Source organism: Lagopus leucura, unplaced genomic scaffold, assembly GCF_019238085.1.
Source record: "Lagopus leucura isolate 7727_CA_CO unplaced genomic scaffold, USGS_WTPT01 Super-Scaffold_806, whole genome shotgun sequence".
Classification (NCBI taxonomy): Eukaryota; Metazoa; Chordata; class Aves; order Galliformes; family Phasianidae; genus Lagopus; species Lagopus leucura.
The window spans coordinates 3,331,593-3,343,829 of NW_024962260.1; the positions used below are offsets into that span (position 1 = coordinate 3,331,593).

A 12,237-nucleotide genomic window follows, 5' to 3' on the forward strand; every position below is an offset into this window, starting at 1 on the left:
ACACCCCTCTACTGAAGGCTTACTCTGAGCTATCATTTAAAGCAGGGCTGGTTGAAGCCAAATTCTGCTCAGCTGCAGCCTGATGAGGAACCTTTGTGTACCCAGGGTCAATGGTTGTCCTAGAAGTCCCAGCTGTTGCTCATTAACCCCCCACCTCATTAAGTGGAGAGCATGTTCCCTCCAGTGGGATTGGCATAAGTTATGTGAAAGAGATTCTCCCGTGAAACAAAGCTGAAAGGGAGGAAGATTTGGGGCTCTATTTGATGTCTGTGGGTGAGTGGCAAAGCTGTGAGCCTGGGTAGAGAAGGGGCAAGAGTAGAGCAGAGTGGGCAGGCTGAAAGACCTCCTCAAGTAGCTGATGATGGATGGTGTGGAGCAGTGTGTCAGGACTATGGGCAATCAGGGCTCAGGATGTTTCATCCTTTGCTGCTTGTCTTGGCTGAAGCACCCTGCAGTTCTTGCTGAAGCTTAATGAGCCCCTAATGAGCTCTAGGAGAAGAAGTGCCATGTGCAGGAGCACGGTGCTGCTCCTCATCTTTGATTCCAGAGGCACTTGTTCTCTCTTCTGTGGCTTTTAGTGCTCCAAAAGCTCTTTTGGTGAGAGAGCAGGGGCTGCATTGCTTCTGCAGGAATCAAATCCTCAGTGGGAATCTGGTGTAAGGAGCCATCTCTGCTTGTAAATCCCTGCTGTTGGTGTGTGTCCATCACCTGCAGGAGGCATTTGAAGGTGAGGAACGAGGGTAATGTAGAAAAGGGTGCCCTGTGCTGGGGCTTAAAATGAAAAACAAACTGTCCATGCCCTGTAATCCCTCATCTCTGTGCTGGGAGCTGTAAATGGCTCTTGACACAAACATGGAGCTGCCAATGAATCGCTCAGTGTGGGCACGTCCATCACTGCTATGTGATTCCCCAGAGATGGCCCCACAGAGCACCCATAGCCCACAGCATCAATGGCATTTGGATGCCAAAAGATGACCTCTGGCAGCATGCATCTTCTGCTTGTGATTCTGAGCATCCCCAGTGCTCAGCAGGATGCTTGAGCTGTGAAGGGAGCTGCGTGGCCTTGTGCAGGTATGGTAAATGCATCTTTTGTGTGGTGTAGTCTGAAGGAGGGTTTCCAAATCACTAGGCTGTGGATAAATGCACGAGGATTTAGCTTTGCAAGGCTCTGCTTGTGCCTTCATCACCTCTTTTCGTGAGCTGGGTTAATTACCTCCAGTGGCTAATTAACTAATTGCGCCTAGCCAGCGCTGAGGGGAAGGGGTGGGTGGCTTTGGGGTTAAAAGAATACCTCAGGCTCACAAGGGTATATATAGGATGCCATCTTCACCCCAGCAATGGGGCGCAATGAATGGAAGATGCAATGAATGGGGTTGCAGTGGGATGCAATGAATGGAGCGCGGTGCCTCCTGCAGCTCAACTTGCAGCAGCATGGGGCAGTCAGTGAGCACAACCCTGCCTGCCAGCAGCCCTGCTGGGCTCCGTGCTGCTATTTATAAGCTGTGAGTTGCACAAGCCTGGGACTGTTTTTTCCGTGATTGTACCGAATCAGTGGAACATGGAAAGCGGAGCCGTCTCTTTGACATCCTGTATGTGGGCTTCTTTATTTTTGCAGTGAGCTTTCGTTTCCACTCGGATGGGATGCGGAGCAGGGCGTGTTGTCACAACAGGTCATGGAGGGAGCGATGAGCAACATGCAGCCCGCGTGGGAAATACAGGGAGAGGTGGGGGGTGTCTGCTCTGCCTTCTCTTTGCTGTTACAGTGACAGCTGCTGGGGTGAATCAGGCTGGTTCCCACCATCTGGGAGGTGCTGAGGGCTAGGAGGGGTTCCCATGGCTCTGTGGCATCACAGTGTTCCTGGGAGGGAAAACCCAAACTGCAGAGCTGACACTTGGGGTGTGCTTTATCCTATGTCAGTGTGGTTTTTACCTTCATGTTTTGCTGAGCACAGGGATAAGGGTGTGTGAGCATGATCCCATCCCATCCTGCCCTACAGATGCCCTGGAAAGGACCTGGGGATAGGCAGATCCCATCAGGGCACATCGCTGTGCTCCTGCTCCAAAGTCTGCGTGGCTCAGATGTGTGGGATGAAGGTGTGCCCTGGGTTATGGGCTGGCCATCATCTTCTGTGGGCATACTGCTCCTGAAGACTACAGTGTGGTCTGATAAGCCTGGTGCTTTTTTTTTTTTTTGGGAATTGTGACTGCTCGATGAGGGAACTGCTGTTGGTGAATTCAGAGATGTGGAGCTGCTGGGTGTGCAAGGAGAGCATCCACTCCTTTGGTGCTGAGTGTCCCCCTGGGAAGGGTCAGGGTGCTGGTGGTGGTTTGTCCAGAAGGTGTCATTATCGTGTGTGTGAAAAGTGGGATCATTTCCCCCAAACCTGCTGCACACCCATGGCTGTGCTGTGTATGTGGAGCCCAACCCAGGGGTTGAGTGCTGTGGGGGCTGAAGGGCAGGAAAAGGGATTTGCTTAGTGCCACATCAAGCACAGGGTGATTGGAACCTCCTGCTCTGCGGGGGTGGATGCTGAGCTGCTCAGTCCTCACTGAGAATGGGAACAGCCCCGGAAAACCGCTTGGCTGCGATTGGGATTGGTCTGGCCACGAGCAGGTGGAGCCCCTTCCGTTTGCTTTGCAGCCCCTGTGAAAGGCACACAAGGCTGGAGGTGCTATAGCCGAGCCTGGGGGTGCTGCTTGGGAACAGCTGAATCCCAATGGTAATAAAAGCCATGGGAGAAACCCAGACCCAAATGCGGCAGCAGCGTTTGGGAGCCAGATTTCACCAAGGGAAGTGACTCAATGTCTTGGAAGGAGTTGGGGGTGGTGGGAGGACAGGAGGGTGAGGAGGGAGGGTGTGGAGTGGGCTGGGGGCAGCTGGGAGCCACCTGGCTCTGTGGTGTCCCCCTGGTGTTGCCCAGCATTGCCCCGCAGCCCTATAGGGCCTGGCTGGGGGCCAGGAAAGGCGGCCCCACGGGAAGCGATGTACTGCAGGATCCCCGCCAGCTTTCCCACCCTCTCCCAGCTGTTGCTCACGGAGCCAAAACCACCCCGAGGATGCTGCTGCCGTTCCTTCCCCCTCCCCTTCTCCTTAAAAGCCGTCTGTGCCCTACGCCGCTGCCTGCAGCATCCTCACCGGGCTCAGCTCCTCTTCCTCACTGCCTTCATCCCAGAGCAGAGAGGGCTGTGGCAGAACTCCAGGTATTGGGTACTGGGAATGGAGGGGGAAGAGAGGAGAATTCACGCTGAGCCCCCTCCCCTGCTGACTCCTAGGGACCCCATGCAGAATTGCTGCCCACTGCAGAAGTGGTGGCAGAGGTCCCACTAAGGTATGAGCATCAGCTCTACGAGGTTTTGGAGGAGTCCCCAAGGGGGGGGGAGGTGGGGTGTCTGGCCCTGGGAGGGGTTAGGATGGGTCCCACTGACAGAGCAATGGGGAGTGGGGCAGCACCAGGCTGTGCTACGCCTGCGTTGCAGCAAGACCATGTTTCATTTTAAAAATATATATTTTGGGTACTTTGAAATACTTCTGGGAGCTGCTGAGATGGGAACTGCATTGCCCAAATGGATTAGGATGACAAAAGGGTTTTGCTCTGGCTGGGCTGTGTGTTATTGCTCTCACCCCATGCCCAGGTCCCCCCTGCCCCCAGTGCAGCAGTGTGACAGTCATGAGCTGTTGGCAAATCCCCATCTGTGGGTGCTGGGGGGGGGGGGGGAGGATCATGCCGCCCCCCGGGGACTCTTCTCTCTTCTCCTTTCTCCAAACTGAGAGGCACAGCAACTTTTCTCCTGATTCAGCCCCAGGGCAGCAGTTTTGTAACCCAGCACTATGCGAAGTGAGGATCGCAGCTGGGGCTGATTCCTCTTTCACAGCTCCGGGGGGGACGGGGGGGACACTAGTGTCACCACCTGTGCAGGCCGTTGCATGTCCCTGCAGGTGTCAGTTCTCGTTGGGCATTGCTGATGCCACATGATGGGGTTTGTGGTGGTGGTTTTGCACTTTCACAGCCATTTCTGGATGTCTCCGTGTGCGCCCCACATCGGTGATGCTATAGGGGAACCCAGCGATGGTCGGGCAAACCCCAGTTTTCTCAAGCACAGTGACCACCACCTCCACTTGTGTCTCCATGTGATCTAGGATGAGGACACACTGCTGGATCCATCCCCACCTTTGTGCGTGGGTCACAGCTGCACCAACAGCTGGGATTAGTGAGGCAGGAATGTGTTCCCTTCCACCACGCACCCTGGGAACACTGGGGACAGCATGTGCCTGGCCCTACACCAGTGTGGAATGCTGAACTCCAAAAGGTTTGGGGCTGAGCATGATATGCGTGGCACAAGGAGCTCTGTCCTGTCCCCTCTGTGCACAGAGCCTCAAAATCATGGTCCCCATCCCCACATCCTGCCTCGCTACATCGCTTCCTCCTTCCCAAGCATGAGCCAAGCTGATGTCTGGTTGCATTTTTTTGTGTTTGTGTGTGCCACAGGCTGTGGTTTTGCTCATCTTCCCATCGGCAACGCGTGCACATCCTCTGTGGGATGAGAGAGAGCTCAGCAATAGCCACGGCTGCTGGTGGAGAAGTGACCAAACCCTGCAGCGGCCAACACAATCTTAACAGGGTGACAGCAGTGGGGATGGAATCTCTACGTGCACGGAAGGGCAGGGAGTTATCCGGCTGAGAGGTAAACACCTCTGGGTTTTGGTGTCCATGGGGTTGCACCTGGGTTGGGAGCGGAGCGATATTTGGGGCTCAGGGAGGGGTTGGCTGCAGCCAGCAAGAATTCTTTGCTTTCCCCATGGGGATGCAGCCAGCTGAGGGTTTTCTCCTCTCTGTTATTACAAAGTGGGTTTGGGGTTTGGGTTGGGGATGGTGGTGACCTATGGGGCCATGCATTGGGACTCTGTAGTAGGTCATCACTACTCTCATTTGCTTAGTTTCTTTTGCCTGGCCCCAAAGTCCCCCCCATGCCTGAGCACAATCATGTCCCTCTGTCTGGCAGCAGCAGGGACAAATCCATTTCCTTCTCTTGTTTTCCTTCCTCTTTGCACCCTCTAAACTCTGATCTGCTGAGAGTGGCTCTGCAGGTGCCACATGAACCTCCCAGTGGTGTCCCCAACCATATGCTTGGCTTTGTCCCCAAGCAGCCACAGTGTTGTACAGAGCACCCCAGTTGACACCGTCAGATGGGGTGCAAATCCTCCTTGTTTGCAGCAGGAATAGCTCCCACCATGGGGCTGTTGTGTTTCCAGCCATGCCATGCAGCTGACTCGCTGGCACCGTGCTGTGCAGCTGGCTCCCTGCAACGTGCAGGGAATTGGGATACATCCCCAGGAGAGATGCTCATCACACAGTGCTTATTGCAGCACTCAACCCTTGTCCTACACCTAACAGTGAGTGCTGCGTGATGTGGAGCTGGTGATTTTGCTTAGCCTGGTGATGAGTGTCGTTTTTTGAGGTCCAACACAGTTTCTGGGCAGAGCAGAGTGTGCAAGCTGTGACCCCACGCTGCTGTGTCCCTGCACTGCTTCCATGGACCATCCCATCCCAACCAGACGTGTGCAGCGCTGCCCAGAAAAAACACTGACTCATGCTGTTATTCTGTCCCACCCTGGGCACAGCCGGCTTTTTAAGGCTGCCTTTTCCAGTTATTCCTTTTTTATCTGCCTGTTCGCAACGCAGCCTCTCTCAAGGTCCTGGCACCCAGCACCGTGGATGCAGGTAGGGCTCTGTGCCTCAGTTTCCCCTCTAGGAACAGGCTTTGCCTCCTCCCTCTGCCAATGGGGTTGCAGATTGTGGGGCTGTTTCTGGGGATTTGCAGGTGCCTGGATTTGGGAGATGTGGGGTGTAGGGGGATGGCAGCAGTGTGGGACTCCCCACAAGCTGTTCTTCTCCATGACATCACCATGCATGCAAGGGGGGCAATCTTGAGAGGTCAAAGATGCCTTACTGAGATGCCAGGAAATTTTTCTGCATGCACGTAACCTAAAAATAGGGCTTGGGTGTGCAGTTCCAGCAGACTTCTCTGGGTGTTTAGCAGCAGTGAGGTTGAGCTCTTGTTATGGGTGTTTTGATGGTGCCCAACTTGCACTCAGGACTGGGAACATCAAACTGGGATGTCATTGCCATGGCAGCTGCCAGCTGAAATAAGTGAGAAGTGGAGCTGGTCATCATACCCCTTCCCCTGCATTCCCACACCCCCATACCAGGCTGGGAGGGAACTTGGGACTCAGGGCTTTGGTGTGGGGCAGCCACAGGGGGACACAGAACCACTGCTTCACCTCACAGCTTGGGTGAACACGAGAGTCTGGCTCCTGCAGGGTATGAGGATGTCCTGTGTTCAATGGGGACATGGATGCACAAGGAAGGAGATGCTGATTCCTAAGCATCCCCACAGCCAAGTGCAAGGATAAGGCAGACCCATGTATTATTTTTTCTTCTGGCTGCACTCCCCCGTTTCCCCACTCACATCCGTCCTCTTAGCCACGGAAGCTTTTTTTTTTTGCCCAGTAAAGCTGCATTTGAAGGTTTCTGCTGTTCTCTCTGCTTCCTGTTGCCGTCCCAAGAACAACAGCCCTGACCTCATCCTGGCCGTATGCGGGGCCGCCCCGAGCTCAGCCCTATGGGGGTCCCTGGCTGAGCACAGCTGTGTGAATCACAGCTTTTGGATTATTTGGGGCAGATCCTGTGCTCATTTTTGCGGAGGTAGGAGGACAGAGATGAATAGAGAACAGCGCGTAACGTGGTTTTGGCTCGTGCTAAGCATTTGCAGCCCAGAAGGAACATTGAAACATGATGATGTGTGGGTTTAGTTTGTTGGTTTTGTTTTGTTGCTGTTTTGCTTTTTCAGACACACTTTATGGGGTATTTGCAAAAGGGAGATGAAATGGAGTTGGGGTTTCTCAAGCCCAGGCTGGTAGGGATGGGGCCAGGTGTCCCTTGCTTGTCCTGGCACTGGTGCTCATGGCTGCAGCACAACCATGCAGAGCATGTCCTGTAGCACTGCTTTCAGCTGGGTCTGGGGAATGTCCTGCACATCAGTGTTAAAAAAACCTGAGAGGGAAAGGGGATGGAGAGCAAAACAAACAGGCAATTCCAATCAACGGTCCATAAAGCACAGCTTTGAAATGTTGAGCTGAATGTCATCACATTGGAAAGTGATGGTACAGGAGAGATTTTTCCGTGAAAAATGGGTGAGTGGGTACAACTTGAAGAGGGGGGAATGCCAGGGGTAGAGAAGTGGGGTCCCTGTGGGAAATGAGGATGGAGCAGCATTCTGTAACCCACAGCTTTGCTTTTGGGGAGGTGAAGCCATGTGCTAAGGGTGTGCAGGGGCAGGGCCAGCTCGGGGCTGTAATTGGTGTCCTGTCCCATGGGCAACTCTCCTGGGGCTCCATGAGGGGACTAGGATGCACTGTGTATGGGGATGCACTAAGCACCCTTTTGGCTGTGAAATCCATAGATTGTGACATGGATGGGATGCCCACCAGCTGCTTGCTTGAGGATTTGTTCACCCTCAAATCTCTGCATCCTGATGGGAGTGCCACTGAGGGCAGGAAAGGGCAGAGAGCGGTGGGGCTGCTTGGGAAGGAACTTGAGGAAAAGCCCATGGAGAAACAATAGCTTATTGTGTAAACGCATGGGGGCTTGGGAGTGGTGCTGGCAGGAGGATGATGCTCAGTTCAGCACTGCACAGCCTGGATGGGTTTGAGGTGCAGAGCCCCAGAGCTGTTAGCAGGGAGCAGTGGAACATGCTTAATGGCTGGTGGAGCCCAGTTTTGGCTAGTGGCAAATATAGTGCTCACGGTTAGCATTTTGCTCAGTGCTTGGGAGAAAGAAAGAGAAAAGCTGTAGTACTTTGCAGTTTGGAAAATCTCAAAGCTGTTAGTAAGCCTAATACTAATTGTTTCCTTGGAAATAAGTAGGCAATAGACCTGCTTTTGTAAGGCTGCAGCCATGTCCTGGTGAGCGCAACCAAGATGAGCTCAGCAGCTCCCAGAGCTGGTGCTTCTCCTGATCAGCACATAAACATTCCAGACAAGCCCCAGCAGCTGAGCTGGACCCAAGGGATCCCCCCGAGTTTCCAGGGCCGTTCTAGCCATGCTTTGATCTAACACTGTGTTTGCTTAGCAGGGCATTGCCATCTGGAGAGGCTGAGACTGACTGGACACTGATTTGTGCACCAGCCATGGCGCTTTCCAATTTATCTGATTACTCTGATGACTCTGATATCTATGACTACTTGGATTACACCTATGAAGAGCCAGGCAGCGTGTGGACAGGCCCATCCTATGACCCAAAGGACGTTGCGAGGATCCTCTCAGTTGTGATCTACAGTGTGTCCTGCGTGCTGGGCATCCTGGGGAATGGCCTTGTCATAGCCATCATCACTCTGAAAATGAAGAAGTCGGTCAATGCCATTTGGTTCCTCAACCTGGCCGTCGCCGACTTCCTCTTCAACATCTTCCTACCCATAAACATTGCGTACACAGCCATGCGCTACAACTGGATCTTCGGGACCGTCATGTGCAAGCTGAACTCCTTCCTCCTCATCCTCAACATGTACACCAGTGTTCTTCTGCTCACCACCATCAGCTTTGATCGCTATGTGTCGGTAGTTTTTCCTGTCTGGTCTCAAAACCATCGGTCGACCAACCTGGCATGCATGGTTTGCCTGATCATCTGGATGGTTGGTATCATCATGAGCTGCCCTTCTCTTGTCTTCCGAGATACAGCACAAGCTCGCAACTCTATCATTTGTTTCAGCAACTTCTCCCTGTCCAGAAATAGGTCTTACCAATCATTGGCACTAGTGAGACACCGAACAGTGAACATCACCAGGCTCTTTGCTGGGTTCCTCCTGCCCATCACCATCATCACCTTCTGCTATGTTTCCATTGCCTTCAACCTGCGTCGAAATCGCCTCGCCAAGTCCAAGAAGCCCTTCAAGATCATTGTCACCATCATTGTCACCTTCTTCCTGTGCTGGAGCCCCTACCACCTGTTGAACATCCTGGAAACTGAGCCTGACCTGGTCCCACGCTCTGTATTTGAGATTGGCATCCCCATCACCACGGCACTCGCTGCCTCCAACAGCTGCATGAACCCCGTCCTCTATGTCTTCATGGGCCAGGACTTCAAGAAGTTCAAGGTGACCATCCTTTCCAGGCTGGTGAATGCACTCAGTGAGGAGACGGGCCACTCCAGCATCGTGCACAGGAGCTTCTCCAAGATGTCTTCAATGACCGAAAAGGAGACAACTGTCCTCTAAGTCTGGATGCTCATGGGATGGCCACAGTCCTCCGGGGCCACCCATGTTCAGCACCATGATGGTGGAATGGGCATGGTCTCATGCAAACAGTGCATGCTCTGACTGATTACACTGCCTAGGCATGGAGACCTCTGTGTGGCCTGTGCTCCTTGGCTGGGGCCCACCTTTATTTTCCAGAGACATCTGCAACTTGGAGGAGATGTAAGCATCAGTTTCTGCTGCCTGGAGATGCCCACAGATGGACAACCTGTCCCAGCTGGAGGTGACAAGAGCTGGGTTGTGGGGTGCACTGTGAGGACAGCGTGTGCTGGACAGTCTTGTGACAAAGACAAACAAAAAAGCAATAAGGGAAAGCAGGTGAATTTATTATTATGGGATGTGTCTGAGGGGGTACCTTGGCTTCCTGGGTGGGTGGATGCCACCTACCATGGCAGTACAGTGACTGTGCCCCATGTATGCATATAGCCACTCATTTTAAATCCTGACATGTACTGGTACTAGAGCAATGTTTCTAACTGTGATGTGAGCACTGTGTACCCAGCAGAGAACGCTGCAATAAACACAATGCTCACCCAAGGGCTCAGCCCCATTGCAGAGCTTCTTTCTGTGCCCCCGTTCTGCCCAGCAAAGCAATGCCACGGGGATGTGGGATGGTTCATAGGCTCAACCAAGTGGAAAGCTGGCAGCAAAAAGAGAGAGATGTGTCCTGGAGGATCCTTGCAGAGTGCTCTGGTAATGGCCAGTCGAACCAGTGTCTCTATCCAATTTCATGCACAGTTAATTTGGGAGGTAATTCACGAGTTGGGCTTCTTGGTAGTGACAAGGAGGTGAACACTGGTGTTGCCCTTATTTATGGGCTGATTTCTTCATGTCACCCACAGTGCCTGCAGTTCCCAGGAGGAGGAGGAAGGGCCATATCCTCATGGTTAGGGGGACACGTTGGGTGTCCCTGGGAATCCCAGCACTTATTCTGCTCACAGGTATGCACAAAAACTGGGATATTAATTAAAAACAAAAATCAAAAAAGGGCAAGCACTTGGTACAGGATGGGGGGAACACAGCCATGTCCCCATTCCTGCCCCCAGCAGGAACAGGAATGCTCCCACTGTGTTTTTTGGTGGCTGGGTTTTGCAAGCCCATCTGTTATCCCTGCAAACAACTTTCCCAAACCTTGGTGACTTGGTACATAACCTTGGGTTAAATTATCATTACAGACAGCTTTGGAAACCTAATATTTGCATTCATCTTTGTAGATGTTTGCCTATTTAATGCGAAACCTGTTTTACATACAAATACCCCTCTGTGTGTTGAAGCAGGGAATGAGCGCAAGCATTTCAGCATCTTCCCAGATCTTATTAATGATTCTCAGTGCTAAAGTGGGGAAAAGACAGGGAAGCAGTAGGGTCAGACTGGAGTCACTTCATGCCTTTGGGCTGTGACAGCCCTAGCAGCATCCCATTATCATTGTCACCTCTTTAATTTGGTCACAGAGGACCCAAATGGCTCTTTAGGAAAGGAAAAGATAAAGCTGACTGAGTCCTCCCCCATGCTTGTGTTATCCCAACGTGTTTTCTGTCAGATGGACTCCGACGAACGCTCTGTTCTGCTGATTAAAATAGGAGTCATTAACGACAGCAGCAGGCTCAGTGGTGGACTGGGAGTGCTGAGCATCCCACCCAACTCCCACTGCAGCTCTGTGTGTTGGGGACGGAATCTGGCACACATGCACTGGGTACATTTAGGACTGAAGGTTTTATGGCAGCACACTGCTGGACAGGAGAGATCTAGGAACTGGGCCCCCAGACCTGGGACCCTCATCACCATTCCTGGACCACCCTATACATCCACTGAACCCACAATCTCCCTTCCCTGGGGACACCCATCTCCATCCCTGTGTTGCCAGTTCCCTTCCCTGGGACCTTCAGTCATCACCCCCAGGACCCCGGTGCTCCCTCCCCACTTTCTTACATCTCTTCACAGCTTCAGGTCTGGGTTTCATTTCACACAGCCATTTGGGAAATTACTGCAGAATGTACCAAAATCATTTCTGTAGAACACATTACCATCCTTTAATGACTGTTCTTTTTCAATTAGCTGTCAGAGCCTTGAAATAAAGCTGTGCTTTACTTCCCCAGTAAATCTCACCCTTTATTTGGAAATGGATTTTAGGAAAGAAAAAAAAAACAACAAAAAAAAAAAAACAGAATAAACATGCTATCATCTCCCTCTCCCCAGTTCAAGGCGGGCTGGAGACATGTTTAAATTATACCCCACTGCATTCAGGCAGATCATCAACTGTAAATTTTACAGAAAATAGTAAAAACGATAAATAAACATGCTTCTTTTGTAGGAGGTGAATATTACTGCTGCTCAGATTTATCACTCTCATCTCCCATACATTTTACAGCTTTTGTAAAAGTGCTGTCGCAGCTTCTGTGTTATGCTGCTAAGGTGCTTTCTCCCCCCTGTTCAAGGAGCAGCATGAGCTTAGTGTGCAATTTAATTTAGGAGGAAGAGGAGTCCTGCTTGAGGGCTCAATTCATCCCAAGAAAATGCCTTTGGCATGGCTGGGAAGAGAAACACCCCCTAGCCTATCCCTTCCCATTCCCATCCCATGCCTATTCCTTTCCCATCCCCATCCTTGTTCCATCCCCATACTCATGCTATTAGATTCCTATTCCCATCTCCATCCCCATCCTTGTCCCATCCCTGTATCCATGCTATCAGATCCCTATTCCCTCCCACTGCTGCTGGCTGTGCACCAAACCCACACAGAATTGGGGGAAATGCAGGCAGTTTTGGTGCAGGCACTGTTACCAGGGCAACCCATCCAGCCTATAGCTGCTGCCAGAGCTAGCAGACATTGCAGAAAAGAGATTTTTTACTACTTAGGATTGCTGTGCCTCTCAGAGCTGATGCTGGGCAGAGCCAATGATGCCCCAAACATGGTCTCCTTACTGCCAGTGC

At 52.2% G+C, this 12,237-nt stretch overlaps 1 protein-coding gene across 10 annotated transcripts; it reads left to right on the forward strand.

Annotated features, from left to right (window-relative positions):
- The first annotated feature begins 1,566 nt into the window (after nucleotides 1–1,566).
- Nucleotides 1,567–11,404, forward strand: CMKLR1 (chemerin chemokine-like receptor 1). 10 transcript variants are annotated; one of them, XM_042865504.1, is made up of 3 exons: nucleotides 1,567–1,589; nucleotides 4,488–4,683; nucleotides 8,133–9,846. In XM_042865504.1, exon 3 carries the CDS (start codon nucleotides 8,188–8,190, stop codon nucleotides 9,268–9,270), a length of 1,083 nt encoding a protein of 360 aa, XP_042721438.1. In that variant the 5' UTR covers nucleotides 1,567–1,589; nucleotides 4,488–4,683; nucleotides 8,133–8,187; the 3' UTR covers nucleotides 9,271–9,846. The 10 variants fall into 10 exon arrangements, 9 of the variants coding, with proteins under 9 accessions (XP_042721438.1, XP_042721437.1, XP_042721430.1 ...); XM_042865503.1 differs by lacking the exon at nucleotides 1,567–1,589 and adding an exon at nucleotides 2,697–2,720; XR_006177818.1 differs by lacking the exons at nucleotides 1,567–1,589; nucleotides 4,488–4,683 and adding exons at nucleotides 2,891–3,201; nucleotides 10,152–11,404 and having other exon boundaries at nucleotides 8,133–9,627.
- The last annotated feature ends 833 nt before the right edge of the window (nucleotides 11,405–12,237 follow it).